The 16,930-nt window shown below is 45.8% G+C and overlaps 2 protein-coding genes across 2 annotated transcripts in view; one reads left to right on the forward strand and one right to left on the reverse strand.

Annotated features, from left to right (window-relative positions):
* The window catches only part of TYRO3 (TYRO3 protein tyrosine kinase), a 287,406-nt gene that overhangs the window by 11,829 nt on the left and 258,647 nt on the right, over positions 1–16,930 (reverse strand). Inside the window, exons 17-18 of the mRNA XM_069732534.1 lie at positions 2,455–2,614; positions 553–689 (exon numbers count right to left, since the gene is read on the reverse strand). Of these exons, the coding sequence (XP_069588635.1) occupies positions 553–689; positions 2,455–2,614 (297 nt within the window). The remainder of the gene's footprint in view (positions 1–552; positions 690–2,454; positions 2,615–16,930) is intronic.
* LOC138644204 (uncharacterized) lies at positions 4,217–6,534 on the forward strand. The gene is made up of 6 exons (XM_069732535.1): positions 4,217–4,304; positions 4,371–4,460; positions 4,656–4,739; positions 4,819–5,029; positions 5,110–5,266; positions 5,382–6,534. The coding sequence occupies exons 1-6, from the start codon at positions 4,260–4,262 to the stop codon at positions 6,523–6,525; spliced, it is 1,731 nt and encodes a 576-aa protein (XP_069588636.1). The 5' UTR covers positions 4,217–4,259; the 3' UTR covers positions 6,526–6,534.

The raw sequence follows: 16,930 nt of genomic DNA on the forward strand, positions 1-16,930 counted from the left end.
ATTAGGGGGCGGATGTGCAGTACCCGGCCGCGGCCACCATCTGTCACCGAGCAGCTCTGGCAGCCACCAACACCATGCTTGATCGTTGGGGGTGCCGGGTGTCGCACACCCACCGATCAGACATTGATTACCTATTTTAAGGAAAGGCCATCCATTATAAGGTCCTGGACAACCCCTTTAAGTAAGTCTATACACACACAATACCAGAGATGAGGATTACTAGTGAAATAACCATTTTACTATAACCCCAAGCACCTGTTACATGGTAACCCTGGGCACTGGTCTTCTAGGTGGCATCCAGAGAAGACTACAGGCAATAAGTTCCTGCAATCTCCGTTCTCTGGCACATTGTAAATACATTTACTTTATTTTTTTAATGAGGAGCAGAAGCCGGTCTGAATGCACAGCAGATGCTCTCATTACGCCTCATTTCTGATCATCTCGTCTTTAGATCTTTCAGCTACATCTCACTAAAAATAAAAAATGATGCTTGCACAGCTTGTCCTAGCCGTAACGTCCGCAGGAAGAGGCACAGGTGGGTACATTACTTACAGCTCATCCAGACAGTCCGGCGGCTGCTTCAATCTATTTCCAGCAAGGAGGTAGCTGTAGATTTCAGAATTCTCAATGCCGGCGTAAGGGGTTTGTCCCAGTGTGACTATCTCCCAAAGGGAGACACCAAATGCCCACTAGAAAAGAATTAGCATAGGAAACGGTTACAAGCGTCCTTATCATTCGGGTACACAAACTACAAAAAGCATTTTCCTTCCGCCATTGTAGATCCAGGGCGCGTGGTCATACAGCTTTCCTTGATAAAAAAAAGACAACATTGCAAATGAAGCTCCGAAAAGCTGGGCAATAACCCTTTTTCCTCTTGTATTGGTAGCCATTTTGGTTTACATCAAACTAATACATGGAGAAATAGAATTTTTTACAAATTGACAAAAGAAATCACAATCTCCAAAAACGTCGCCACACCAGAGCAGGCCGGAGCGAGCCGTCCCACCCCCCCGCAGACGGCGTACGTGCAGGCCGTCATGACAGGGGTTTGGGAGGGAGAGATAGGAGGGGAAGGGGTTAATTAGGGGAGGGGGGTGTTATGTATGAGGCAGGGGTTTATAAGGTATGGGTGGGGTGGGGCTTACCAGTTCCCGCTCTGGAGCATCAAGAAGATCCCGCCCGCCCGCCCTGTTTTGTCGTGTTTTTTGTATTGTTGCATTTTCGGGTAATTGTTTTGGGTCATGGTGGCTCGAGGCGGTGGGAGGGGTCCTTGGAGTTGGTGATAAATTGGCCTGGGGGATCCGTCGGGGTACGGATCCTTCAGTGGGTGTAAACTTGGTTTTCGGGTCTGGTGGTTCCGGGGGGGATCTTGGCAACGGTGGGCCGGATCCCCAGGTTAAAAGTGGACATGGTTAACCCTTCGGGGTAGTTTGGTGCTTCCGAGCCTGGGTGGTTACGGCTGGGAGTAAATATATGGTATGTTTCTGTCCACTCCCTGTTATGGTTGACCACCAGTTTGGAGCTTCAAGGACTCCTCCCCTACGTTATTTATTCTTGTTGTATGTTTATAATAAAGGCCACTGTGGCCAATTATAATCCAAGATCAGAGTCTGTCGTTATTTGGTGGAGGGTTTGGTGACGAAATAACAAAGGTTAGGTATAAAAATGGGGGTGTCATCCCTTCGAGGGATCGACCAATAGCAATGTCATGTCCATGGGCTGTCTCTGGTATTGCATGTCAGTCACACCGTGTATAGATCTGGCATTGGTTGTGGGGAGGGGGGGAGGGCAGACATGTTTTTTTAATGCTATCATTTCCTATGGAGCGCATATGCAATGTAATTTTTTTTTTAATAAGTGGACAATACAATCCATGATTAAAATTTCTTTCAAATTTTGATGCAGCAGACAGTTGCAGGAGTGAGATCTGACAAGTCTCTGCAGACATTCTGAGATACCCGATTCCAGTGATGTGCTACCTGCTGGCCTGCTTGGTAAAGCGTTCATAAAATGCTGAGCTGTGTATAACCCCGCCCACCCCACTGATTGGTCACTTCCTCTGTACATCATCAGCAAACTTCCAATCAGTGGTGGGGGCAGAGTTACACAGATTACCTGGACTGCTTGGCATGTGACACCTAGTCCTCTAGTCATAATATCCTGCTGGTAAAAAACTATATTGAAACTACAGCACACAGCCCAGTAAGTGACACATTGCTGGAATCAGGTTCTCTGACCCTACATTCAGCTGCTCTCAGATTACATAGCAAAACCTGCTGACATATTCCCTTTTGTGGTGTTATATAGTGACAATACTAGTGCAAAAACATGAAATAAGAACATTTACACACGGTACATAACGAAGCATAGTAATAATGTTATTTCTATCTTCAAAAATACAGTTTTTGGCATGAACATTGTAATTGTACAACATTTCCGAGACAAAGCACCTACCACGTCACTGTATGCGGTATAGACATTGTCTGCCAGACTTTCCAACGCCAGCCATTTTACAGGAAGCTTGGATGCACATCCCTGACGGTAATAGTCGCCGCTGTAGATCTTCTTGGAGAGACCAAAGTCTGCAACACACACAGTCATGTCCTCGTTTAACCTAAAATAAGGAATACCAAAAATCAGCTCGAGGTCCAGATGTGGAAGAATGAGGACTATATAGTTCCCTCCAGCCAGAAGTGCGGCAACTGAGTAACATAAAATTAATTCTAAACAATGAATATATAAGTGTGGCTGAAAATGGGAATGCTTTTTGTAATAACTTCCATATCAGTACCCGAGATTGCGCTCATTGCCTGCAGCCAACCTGCTCATAAGTCCCCCAAGGTTAGGATCAGATCAGGTTTCACATTCAAAAACTTCATCAGGGGCTTCAGCCTGAAGCCTTGAAGACGGAATTTGGACATGTCCACGACAAAGACACAGTCCTCAACAATAAGGCTGCTTTCACACATCAGGTTTTTTGTTTCAGGCGAATTCCGGCTCTTCCGACAAAAAACGGAATAGAAAACTGGAGAAGACGGATCCGGCATTTCCCCCATTGAATATTATTGGTGCCGGATGGCGCCTGATAGCCCAGCGTTCCTTCCGGTTTGATGCCGGATCCGGCGTCAAGTCGATTCCGGCGTCTGGAAAAAACGTGTACTGTAACGTTTTTTGTCTCCGGCGAAAAAGCCGGAAAGGCCGGATCCGGTCTTTCCGGCTTTTTACAACAATGCATGTCTATGGATGCCGGAAAGCGCCGGATCCGGAAAAAATCGGATCCGGCGGCCGTATCCAGCTTTTTACACTGAGCATGCTCAAAAAACTTTGATCAGCCCCCTGGACTATATATAAAGCAGGGCCATGAGGCCTTCAGCCATTTCCAGCCCAAAAGCAGAAGAGCCAACACCCTGCCAAGACGGAAGGAGCCAGAGAGCCTGCCACAGAGCTGAGAGCCTGCCACAGAGCTGAGAGCCTGCCACAGAGCTGAGAGCCTGCCACAGAGCCGAGAGCCTGCCACAGAGCCGAGAGCCTGCCACAGAGCCGGGAGCCTTCCACAGAGCCGGGAGCCGATTCCACAGAGCTGAGAGCCTGCCACAGAGCCGGGAGCCGAGAGCCTGCCACAGAGCTGAGAGCCTGCCACAGAGCCGGGAGCCTTCCACAGAGCCGGGAGCCGATTCCACAGAGCTGAGAGCCTGCCACAGAGCCGGGAGCCGAGAGCCTGCCACAGAGCTGAGAGCCTGCCACAGAGCTGAGAGCCTGCCACAGAGCCGGGAGCCGAGAGCCTGCCACAGAGCCGAGAGCCTGCCACAGAGCTGAGAGCCTGCCACAGAGCCGGGAGCTGAGAGCCTGCCACAGAGCTGAGAGCCTGCCACAGAGCCGGGAGCCTTCCACAGAGCCGGGAGCCGATTCCACAGAGCTGAGAGCCTGCCACAGAGCCGGGAGCCGAGAGCCTGCCACAGAGCTGAGAGCCTGCCACAGAGCCGGGAGCCTTCCACAGAGCTGAGAGCCTGCCACAGAGCCGGGAGCCGAGAGCCTGCCACAGAGCCGGGAGCTGAGAGCCTGCCACAGAGCCGGGAGCCGAGAGCCTGCCACAGAGCTGAGAGCCTGCCACAGAGCCGGGAGCCGAGAGCCTGCCACAGAGCTGAGAGCCTGCCACAGAGCCGAGAGCCTGCCACAGAGCCGGGAGCCTGCCACAGAGCCGGGAGCCGAGAGCCTGCCACAGAGCCGAGAGCCGAGAGACTTCCACAGAGCTGAGAGCCATGTCTCCGGGGAGGCCTCCTCCTCCTCGCCGTCCACGCACAGAGGTTAGTATGAACCAAAGGTGTGTGTGTGTGTGTGTGTATCATCTATTCTTTTATGTTTCATCGTAGGAAGCTGATGAGGCTGAGTCCCCCGGAGAAGAGGTGGTCCCCGAAGATGAGGGAAGGGGTGGAGAAACCCACGGAGAGGGCTCACAATTGGTATGTATCTGTGATGTATTGCGGAAACACACCCTACACTACACACAAAACATAACACTAGATGCTTACAACAAAATACATAGAAACTGATACTTTCAAACCACACACAACACATACAAAACATATATATCACATGGCACACAACACATAGAATGGCTACCAACAACCCCATAATTTTTTATTTTTGTATTCTAGAGTTCTGAATCTGGTGCCCAAGCAATAGGTCCTTCCAGTGGCTCCCGGGGTCGTCGGCGACATTCACGTGGCGGCCGTCGTCATGTAGGTTTTTTGTTATTTTTTGGGTGCAGGTTAGCAATGTTTCAAATTTGGTGTTAATTTTTTCCCCCTTTTCAAACAGGTTTCACAGCGTGCTCCAGATTCGGACGGTGAGGAGGTCGGCCTTGATATTGACCTCCTCATCGATCTTGTCAGAGACAGGGAGCCGTTGTGGAATATGGGTGACCGCCGCCATGCTGATCTCTCAGTGACCCGTCGACTCTGGGAGCAAATCTGCTGTGAACTGATTCCGAGGTGGGAGGACCTAGATGTTCAGGCCCAGATTCAAGAACGTAAGTATCCTCAGTTCAGTTTTGGTGATGCATTCTAAAATGCTGTTTCTAACCAAGTTGTCTTTCTCCTATTATAACAGGTGAGCGGATTGTGAAAAGGTGGCGGTCGATCAGGGATCGCTTTAAGAAGGAGTTCAATAAAGAGATGCAGGCCCGGAGTGGATCTGGAGGACGCAGGAGCACGTACAAATACGCAAGGGCCCTGTCGTTCCTCAGGTCAACGATGGTCACCCGAAGGTAAATATTACCCACCACATACACTAATGTTTTACATGTCTAACCTCTTTTGCTCTTTCAGCCAGGGCCATGCAATGACAGTATATTAATTGTTTGTTTCTCTCTTTTTCCACAGTACCGTTGGGAGCACTCTGGAGCCTGCAGCACAATTGAACACTTCTGGGGCGATCCCTCAAGAGGCCGCCACCGAGGGACACTTTGACAGTGAGGAACCCTCTGCACCTTCCCACTCTGCACCTTCCCACTCTACCGATCCCCCTTTCCCATCCACGAGCACTGGAGCATCCTGGCCGGTTCCATTGCATGTAGCTGCTGGTGAGAACATAGCGTTTCCTGTACCCCACCCTTCTGCTGCAGCCACCTCTAGTACACCTGTAGCATCGGGGCGGTTTCGCCAGAGGGGTCAGATACATAGTTATGCTCCCGAGTTCTTGCACCTGAACGCATCGTTCCAGAACTGTCTGAAAGTTTTGTCCGAGCAAATGGCTGCAGGATTCAATTTCATAAATAAAAGTATGCTCGAGATGCATACACTTCTGGTAACGATGCGTTCAGAGGCAAAACAGTCCCCGAACAACACTTTTTTTCAGTCGGTGCTTGAGCAAATGGAGACGCTATCTACTTCTCAGCAGATGCAAGTAATGGAATCCTGCCAGTCTACTCTAGCGCTAATTGCCTCTAGAGCAGATAGTTCTTCCAACCATCCTCCAACTTGCCCCCCTTCCTCCACTGTCCACCACTACAGCCAGTACCATCCTCCTGACCCGTATCGCCAAACAGACATTGCCCCATCACGCCCAACTCGCCATCATCCACATCGTGCCCCGTCCCAACAGCCACACCACCAGCCCCGTGCCCCTTCCCACCATCCACACTATCAGCATCCCTCCCGTGCCACTTCACACCCATATGATGATCCAGACCCATACAACTTCCCATCTACTTCATCCTCACCTCCTCTCCCTGCCCACTTCCAACAGACTGTATCACCCTCTTCCCAAACATCTTCTACACACATCACTCATTCTGCCACCCAGTCCTCCCAAAACATTTCGTACACCCCTCCACCCTACCAAATTTCTAACCCCAATCCCACTTTCTTGTCCACCCGCTCAATAGCTTTCTCCACTCCTTCACCCCTAACCGGTGAACATTCTCCACCACCATCACATTCCTCTCTCCACACTCCCACTGTCGAAGTGTCCCTATCAGACAGTGCCTCCGATAGTATCTCCACCCCGACGTATGAAAACATTTAGTACCCCATTTTTTTGGGTGTTACATTGTTAATAAAAGTTTTTGGTTGAAAAATCTCTTGTATTTATTCATTAGGAACAAATAACACTTTTGTAAAAAAAAGGTTTATTGGTAACAGTAGAACTTTGGGTATGCACATCTTGATTTAAAAATAAACTCAAACAGGTACCCAACATGGTTAAAAGGTAAACCCAAACAGGTACGCAACATGAGGGTAAAAACCAAACTGGTATACAACATGGGTAAGGTAAAAACAACAGGTACGCAACATGGGTAAAGTTTAAAGTTATTACTAGGTATACACAAAGTGTTTAAACTATATCATCCTGCCAGTATATTCTTCCTTGGGGTGAAATAAAATATTCTGCAAAGTGATCCCGTATTCTGGACACTGTGGCAGAACTTCTGTATGTATGGATGCTGTAATCCATCAAGGTGGTTTCGGCAGAATGGTCCTCAATGGAAAGCTGTTCCTTGGATATAACATAATTGTGGAGGACAACACACGCTTTCACCACCTCATCCACAGTGTTTGTGTTTAAGTTTATGGATGTCAAGAGAACTCTCCATTTGGCGGTTAGGATCCCAAACGCACACTCCACCATTCTCCTTGCACGTGTGAGTCTGTAGTTGAAAATTTTTTTGGTATTGGTTAAACCACGGCTGGAGTAGGGTTTCAAAAGATGCTCTGAAAGCTGAAAAGCTTCATCCCCAACACATACAAATGGCATTGGTGGATCGGAAGTTTGAGGCAGTGGTCTTGGGGGGGGGAAATTGAAAGGTTTTTCCATATAAATGCCGCCCCATAGAAGACAGTTTGAAAACTTGCGAATCATTAGAACGACCATACGCCCCAATGTCCACCGCTACAAATTTGTAATCCGCATCGGCGATGGCCATCAGCACGATGGAAAAGTACTTCTTGTAGTTGAAATACTGAGATCCAGAACCAGCCGGTTTCACAATACGGATGTGTTTCCCGTCCACCGCACCCAAGCAATTTGGAAACTGGCACACTTCCAGGAATCTGTCAGCTACTTCCAACCATGTCTGCATTGTGGGATGTGGAATGTATTCTTCATGCAGACAGTCCCACAGTGCACGGCAAGTGTGCCTCACTATTCCTGATATTGTGGAAATGCCCAGTCTGAATTGAAAATGTAGGGAAGACAGGGATTCACCGGTTGCTAGGAATCTGTGAAGAAAAGGAAGGAAGAAATTACTACAAATTCAAAATATCAAATAAAGAGTCCACAACAAAAGTTGATGCAAAAAGAATGCTTACCGAAGAGTGACCATCAGACGCTCAGCCGGGGTAATGGAGAATCGGCAATAGGTATCACTCCTTCTTATCAGATGTTCAACCCGCTCCACCAATATATCAAAGTTCTCCGCTTTCATCCGAACATAGCTGAAAAACTTTTCAGGGTCACCTCGAAGCTCCATATACAACGTTGAAAAGACTCCCCGGGTCATTCTCTGTGCCGTGATGGGGTGGATCCACAAACGGCGTCGTCGCAGACGCATGACACGCTGTCTCTCTTCCTCTTTCTCAATCACAATAGCTTTTAATCGATTCTCCTCTGTGATGAAATCCACGTTGTTCTGCAGAATCTTTGCAATAATGCCCTCCATCTTGCTCTGTAGCTTGCTCCTCTCCAACCCGTCACAGATGTTAAGAACACTGTATATATAGTTTTCAGCCGGCCAATCACCTTAGCCTTTCAGGGGGCGTTTTTTAAAGCCGGATCCGTAAAAAAACGGAAAGAAAAACGGACGAAACGGATGCGACCGGACGAGCCGGATCAGGTTTTTTGCCGGATTCGGACAACGGATCCGGCTAAAAAAACGGATCCGGCTCGTCCGGTTGCATCCGGTTTCTTTAAAAAAAAACGGATCCGGTGATGCGGCGCGACGCCACATCCGGCATCCGGCAAAAAACCTGATGTGTGAAAGCAGCCTAATACATGCACCTTTGAACTCCATTCGAGCCTACTACCCACCGCAGTCAGTTACTGCTATCTTCCGAACGAGAACATCTCTTTCTTTACAGCATTTTAAAAAAATTATTATGGTTAACAAATGTTTTCGGTAAGTAAATTAACTATATTCTTACTATCAGTTCACTGGACTATGCTCATGTCCGAATTTTCTGCAGAATTTTCCTGAACAAAACCAGACTTTTTCTGCAGGAAATCCGCATGCGTTTTTTTTCACGTTTTTTGCTAGTTTTGGATGCGTTTTTTGTGCGTTTTTTTCCGGAGCTTCCCAATGCATTAAATAGCGGGAAAAACTTGAAAAATCCGCAAAATTAATGAACATGCCGCGTTTATTACTGCGATGCGTATTTTTCGCAGAAAAAAAACGCATCATGTGCACAAAAATTGCAGAATGCATTAAAAATGATGGTATGCTTATGTATGCATTTTTTAAGCGTTTTTCCGGCAAAAAAAAGGGCCGAAAAAAAACGCAAAAAATCCTGAACGTGTGCACATAGCCTAAAAGCTGTGTTTTTTTTATTGATACATATTTTTCTGAAATAAAAACATATATATATATATATATATATATATATATATATATATATATATATATACATACATATATACATACAGTATATATATGTACACAATATATATATATATATATATACACACACACACACACATACATACACACACATATATATATTTATATGTTATAATGATAAAAAAAAATATTATATATAATATATAAATAATTTACTGGCTAACACAGTACAAACATATATTTCTTTCCTGATTTTATTGAAGCAGCAACACACAGCCTAGTAAGTGACACATCACTGGAATCAGGGTCTCAGCCTCTACTTTCTGCTCTCAGATTACATAGCAAAAATCTGCTGATCGATTGCCTTTAAGAGAGCATCACTTCAAAAGAAAAATATTAGAAGGAGGGAGACTTCACAGTCTCCAGAAGGAATTTCCAATTTTCGCAGACAAGGAGCAATTGAAACTGTACTGTAGTTATGGCTTAAAGTCTGCAACCTACTAAGGATTTGGAGTGCTGGGGAAAATCACACCCTGTGTGCAAATACAGTACATTGAGAAACTGGAGCTACAAAGAAAAGCCCAAAACTAAAACTCCAGAGAACTTTTCTACAACCGAGGATCCACCTTCCTGCCATTCCCAGGAGCCATTTTTACTTAAGAGGACATAATGTCTTTCTTTTCTTCCACAGACACCGAGATTGCTGGTTGCCAAGTAACCGTATAATAACTAGTGTAAAAGTATATTAAAAACTAGCAAAAGGAAATAAAAAATAGAAATCTTTTTATGGCACAGCTGCAATTTAGCATGGAAAAATAGATGTTTCCAGACAACAGGGTATAAATAGCCTGAGCGAACAGATGAACACGGTCCCGACTAGTAAGAGCGCAGTAAATTTGCGTGTCGTAACGATAAGCAGAATCTATAGAAGATGTATATGATCAGCATCGCCTGAACATGTCGGCAGTTTGCAATATTTTGGAAGACAAACAAATCTTCATCTTATAATAAAAATGTCTATGGTTAGAGGGGTTGTCCAGGACTAAATTAGCTTTTTGGCTCATAGGAAAAAAATAACAGACTAGTTATCAACAACCGGTCTGTTCTAGTTGGAGTCGGGTTAGAGCATTCACTGACCGCTCCTGCCGGTAATCCTGCTGCTCCACGTCAGCAGAGCAGATCTTCTTCCGGTTTGTTGACAGGTGTGGCTGCCACTGTTACGCTGACAGCCGGCTCCCCGCAGTTATGCTGCAGGGAGCCGGCTGTCAATGAGTATGACATCGGCAGTCACGCTCCATCAACAGAGCTAAGAGAAGAGAAGCCGCTGCTCATTCGACATGATGTCAGCAGGAGCCTCAAAATTGCCAGCATAGGGTGGCCGATCTGTGCCGCCAGAGATCTGTGCTGGGCAGAACAGGCAGGTAGTTAGCAACTACCTGCCTGTTAATTTTTTTTCTGTGCGGATAACTAATAAAGTCCTGGATCACCCCTTTAAGGATATGATCATTTTTTTATATTTTTTTAAAGCGGTTTTGAGCACTGGTTTATAAGAAGGCCATAGCTGAACTTGAGGAGAGAGGAAACCATTGTAAAAAAAGGGAAGCAGAGGTCGGCTGTGCCAAGAAAGGTCATTAAACTTGGGCTTATTTGGTTTAGAAAAAAGAGCTTAAAAATGATCTGATTACAACGTACAAATAAACTGATCAGCCATAACATTAAAACCTGACCTATCATGGCATGACTATATCCCTGCCCGTCAATGACACCAGAAAATCAATGTTATCCACCAAATCAGTCAGTGGTTTTAATGCTACGGCTGAAAGGTGTATATGAATTGGCAATACAGAGAGCTTTCTGATGATCATCCAGGTCAGTAACCACGACAAGGAGGAATCCTGTACATCTAGATTGAAGGAAAAGTGTAGTTTATGCGTAGTCAGGACTTTCTGGTGCACGACCGCAAGTATGCAATTTGCATACATGCTGTCACGTGCCAACTAGACGTGCATAGGCTCACTCAATACAAGTCTAGTTGGAATTTGGCCGGATGTATGCAAATCGCATACTTGCAATCAAACGACCACCCGCTCCTGGCCCCAGACAATACCCACAATGTGTTCTGTGCACTATGAGGACTCACAAGTCTGCGATCACTTAGATTAACTGCAGACTTGTACACCAATCCCGGACAACCCATTCATCTATGTAAATATGTTCCAAAATAGCGATTTCAAACCCATATGTCTCCAGCTGTAGCATAACTTCAACTCCTAGCATCTTCTAACCACCAAAAGATGAAGAAAACTGCACCATTAGTTAAAATCAGAGGAGCGACTGTAAATCTGCACCCACTAAATGCTTTATTAAGGTGGTCTCACATCGGACCCCTGGTATTTGAATGCCTGCCATGTAATGCCACATTTCTCCTGCAGTCGCCACTTTAGGGAGAATGTATAACTTTAAACGATTGTCCAGAAAGTTATGTATCGGTGACTTATTCTTAAAACAGATGATCAATATCAGATTAGTGGGGGGTCAGACACCCAGCACCCCAAACATACTCTTTACAACACACTGTTTTCTTATGGGTCTCTATAAGACAACTCTCTGAAAGCCTCCAATTTACTGAAAAGGCCCTGGCCACTTCATTAGTATAATAAGCAACATTTATAACCTATCCAGATGATAATTGTATGGTCACTGAGGGTCCAACTACTAAAACCCCCACCAATTTCAAGGATGGAAGGCTCATTTCACCTGTGTGAATGGAGCATCAGGGAGCATGTGTGGCCACCGCTCCAGTGCTTGCACATGCTCACTACTACTCTATTCACACAAAGGACTTTTAGATTTTCGTGATCAGGGGGGTTCCAATGATCAGACCCGCAGCAATAATACATTCATACCCATGGTCGTTTTCTAAATGCCATCATTCACAGTAAGTAAAGTTTGTGGTTCTGGAATTAAAATGATAAATCAGCAATCAATCAGCTTTCAACTGTTACCTGGCCTTCCATAAATGAGGCACATCACATCTTCCTTTTAGCAAAAACCACTTCCCATTAAGGTAAGAAAGGCGACCGACTCCCTGGCAATTGGAGTGATTTATTGGATTCTAGATGAACTGAAAGTCATTGTGGGCACTGGGTCTGTACAGGAGGGCAGTAATGGTACACCGGCATGGATTGGCATTAGTATTTCACCATTTGGGTAAGATTTGGCTCTTTGTGGGCACAGTGTAGAAATATGTGGTCACTTAATAATGGTGGACAAACGATCACACTATGTGAGCCACTGCACAGAACCATTCATCCAGGTAAGTTATTATACCAATGTAATCATATTAATCCACTCCTAGGGAGAGGCCAAGTATTACAAATGTTCCGGCTGCACCAGCTGTCCTCCTTTCCTCTCTCAGAAACTTGTTATATTACAACTACAGCTAATAATATAGTCCGTTTAGACTTTTAGCATTAAATATGCCAAGGATCAATTAAATTTTATGACAGCTGCATATTTAATTCAGAAGCAGATTTCCTACAAATGCACTGCTGTAGGAAAATTGTACGCTACCCACTTCTCTGACTGTACACTAAACGCAGCACTGAATTTGGCCGTACACTAAATGCAGCACTGAATGTGGCCGTACACTAAATGCAGCACTGAATGTGGCCGTACACTAAACGCAGCACTGAATGTGGCCGTACACTAAACGCAGCACTCAATGTGGCCGTACACTAAGCGCAGCACTGAATGTGGCCGTACACTAAGCGCAGCACTGAATGTGGCCGTACACTAAGCGCAGCACTGAATGTGGCCGTACACTAAACGCAGCACTGAATGTGGCCGTACACTAAACGCAGCACTGAATGTGGCCGTACACTAAACGCAGCACTGAATGTGGCCGTACACTAAACGCAGCACTGAATGTGGCCGTACACTAAGCGCAGCACTGAATGTGGCCGTACACTAAACGCAGCACTGAATGTGGCCGTACACTAAACGCAGCACTGAATGTGGCCGTACACTAAACGCAGCACTGAATGTGGCCGTACACTAAACGCAGCACTGAATGTGGCCGTACACTAAACGCAGCACTGAATGTGGCCGTACACTAAACGCAGCACTGAATGTGGCCGTACACTAAACGCAGCACTCAATGTGGCCGTACACTAAACGCAGCACTGAATGTGGCCGTACACTAAGCGCAGCACTGAATGTGGCCGTACACTAAGCGCAGCACTGAATGTGGCCGTACACTAAACGCAGCACTGAATGTGGCCGTACACTAAGCGCAGCACTGAATGTGGCCGTACACTAAACGCAGCACTGAATGTGGCCGTACACTAAACGCAGCACTCAATGTGGCCGTACACTAAGCGCAGCACTGAATGTGGCCGTACACTAAACGCAGCACTGAATGTGGCCGTACACTAAGCGCAGCACTGAATGTGGCCGTACACTAAACGCAGCACTGAATGTGGCCGTACACTAAACGCAGCACTGAATGTGGCCGTACACGAAACGCAGCACTGAATGTGGCCGTACACTAAGCGCAGCACTGAATGTGGCCGTACACCAAGCGCAGCACTGAATGTGGCCGTACACTAAACGCAGCACTGAATGTGGCCGTACACTAAACGCAGCACTGAATGTGGCCGTACACTAAACACAGCACTGAATGTGGCCGTACACTAAACGCAGCACTGACTGTGGCCGTACACTAAACGCAGCACTGAATGTGGCCGTATACTAAACGCAACACTGAATGTGGCTGTATACTAAGCGCAGAACTGAATGTGGTCGTACACTAAACGCAACACTGAATGTGGCCGTATACTAAACGCAGCACTGAATGTGGCCGTACACTAAACGCAGCACTGAATGTGGCCGTACACTAAACGCAGCACTGAATGTGGCCGTACACTAAGCGCAGCACTGAATGTGGTCGTACACTAAGCGCAGCACTGAATGTGGCCGTACACTAAACGCAACACTGAATGTGGCTGTATACTAAGCGCAGAACTGAATGTGGTCGTACACTAAACGCAACACTGAATGTGGCCGTATACTAAACACAGCACTGAATGTGGCCGTACACTAAACGCAGCACTGAATGTGGCCGTACACTAAGCGCAGCACTGAATGTGGTCGTACACTAAGCGCAGCACTGAATGTGGCCGTACACTAAACGCAGCACTGAATGTGGCCGTACACTAAACGCAGCACTGAATGTGGCCGTACACTAAGCGCAGCACTGAATGTGGTCGTACACTAAGCGCAGCACTGAATGTGGCCGTACACTAAACGCAGCACTGAATGTGGCCGTACACTAAACGCAGCACTGAATGTGGCCGTACACTAAACGCAGCACTGAATGTGGCCGTACACTAAGCGCAGCACTGAATGTGGCCGTACACTAAACGCAGCACTGAATGTGGCCGTATACTAAACGCAGCACTGAATGTGGCCGTACACTAAGCGCAGCACTGAATGTGGCCGTATACTAAACGCAGCACTGAATGTGGCCGTACACTAAACGCAGCACTGAATGTGGTCGTACACTAAGCGCAGCACTGAATGTGGCCGTACACTAAACGCAGCACTGAATGTGGCCGTACACTAAACGCAGCACTGAATGTGGCCGCACACTAAGGGCGGCACAGAATATGGCCGTACACTAAGCACAGTACTGAATTTTGAAACTAAACATAAAAAAAAAAATTGAATGTGCTAATAAGGAAACTATGAATAATTCAAGCAAAACGTAAATAGCTCTCTATCCATTCTCACAAATATACCGTGCAGCGCTAGAAATCATTCAGCAACCTCCGGAGTATATAAGTCTCTGCATTGTCCACTATGGAAATATTTACCGACCTGATTACGTCCGCAGGTGATACATCCAGAGTTTGGCGAGGAGAGGGGTTAATGCTGGTTTTAACGTGGAAGGATAGATTTTATTTACGGTATATGTATACATATACACACACAAACATTATATATATATATATATATATATATATATATATATATATATATATATATATATAATCTATGTATGTATATGTATCTCATCTGTCGTATTGACCTCAGTCATTTACTAGCCAGAATCCACAATGTAATTAGGTAGAGAAATTCTGCTTTCTCAGCCTGGTGGCCGGGTGCATTTGTGTTGGTTTATTATGTAAATCCTATTGTTTTCTCATAGCATGGCACATCATTTTACAATATTGTAAAAGTGTCCCAGATTCTAGGACGCTCGGCAGTAAGACAACTAAATGAACAAATTCACACTTGGAGAGGAGTCATTAGAAATGCTGGCCATGCATATTACGATATGACAGCCGGTACTGAGTTTTTCCTCCTTGCTCATCACTTAATTCTAGGAAAATCAAACTATTATTCCAGTTGCTCAGTGCTTACGTCAAGCAGCCTGGCCCAATAATTGTCACTTTTATTAGCCATTTTCTATTGAAACAGTAACATTTGCCATTGTAATTATTCATTACAAAGTTCTCCAGCCTCCATAGCAACATCCTTACTTGATGGATGAATGATCTGTAGGAAGATATACCTTGTGGAAGCCTAGATAGGTCCACTAGGGTCTTCTCTGCAATTATCTTGATAGTATCAAGCCATCGGGTAGCTGGTCTTCCTCTTCGCCTTGTTCTTTCTATTCTTCCGACCTTGATGTCCTTCTCCATTAAATGACTCGATTAGCTTTTATTTAATGGCCACAGTCGACACATGTAATCCAGCATTAGGTCAATTTCAGACGTGCGATTTTTCAAAGTATGAGAAAAAAGACAGATGATTTTTTGGATCAGTTTTTAATCAGAGTTTGGTCCAAGTATTATCAGTTTTTCTCATATGTGGAGAGGAAAAAAAAGTTTCTGCACCTTCTCCTTTCTGACAGTTCATGAAAATCATATCACACTTTTCCACAGACCAATAGACTTGCATTGCCGACCTTCAGATCAAAATTGGACACATCTCTGCAATGTTTCAAGGACAGTTCACTGTGCAGAAAATCCGATATATGAATGGCCCCATAAATTATAACCGGTACGAGTGCCATCTGTAAAAAACCACTGTGAAGGATGGCACCAGAGAGATCACGCAGAATCCCAACGCTGCCACCACATGTGACAAAACCCGCACCTTGCCACAGCGCCTGATGTCACGATTACATTGGAGGGATCGCGCGGTATGGTCTTCGCACTTGCACCAACATGATGTTTTGCACCCCATAAGGACATGCAAGGTCAGCTTGGTACAGTTTTACACAGATACCCCCGTCCACACGGGCCAAGGGAGGCATGGGGAGAGGATGTGGCCCATGCAGTCACTGACGTTTAACCACACTCGCTCATAACCCTGAAAGGCTGAGAGGCCCCTTTCCCTAGCACCAGTGAAATAGTGCCTGGTCGGCTCAGTAGGACTGTCACCAGTTCCTCGTTAAATATAAGCCCGATCCATTAACAGGATTATAACGGGACAGAAACCAACCCCGATATCATGGAAAATTCAGCCGAAAACACGGACATTTGGATTTATGGATTGAGATAAAAGAGCAACCCAAGGTTAAACTATATATTTAAGCGCCTTAAGGGCACACTAGACAAAACACTATATGCACAATGGTTATACATTTACAATGGCCATATATGCAAATACAAATAGTGGTAGTAGAAAATATGCAGACGATAAGAGTCAGTTACCAGTCAGATGAAATGTCTGGCTTATGAAGCAGGGGCTGCCACATCGGAGGCTGGTGGTCCCCTCTTTTCTCTGACTTCTCCCTAAACAATATGTTGTTGTGACCTCCCCGGTAAACAATCAATAGGCCATGCTTTTCACAAGCATTTAACCCCC

The sequence above is a fragment of the Ranitomeya imitator genome, chromosome 1 (genome assembly GCF_032444005.1).
Source record: "Ranitomeya imitator isolate aRanImi1 chromosome 1, aRanImi1.pri, whole genome shotgun sequence".
NCBI lineage: Eukaryota > Metazoa > Chordata > Amphibia > Anura > Dendrobatidae > Ranitomeya > Ranitomeya imitator.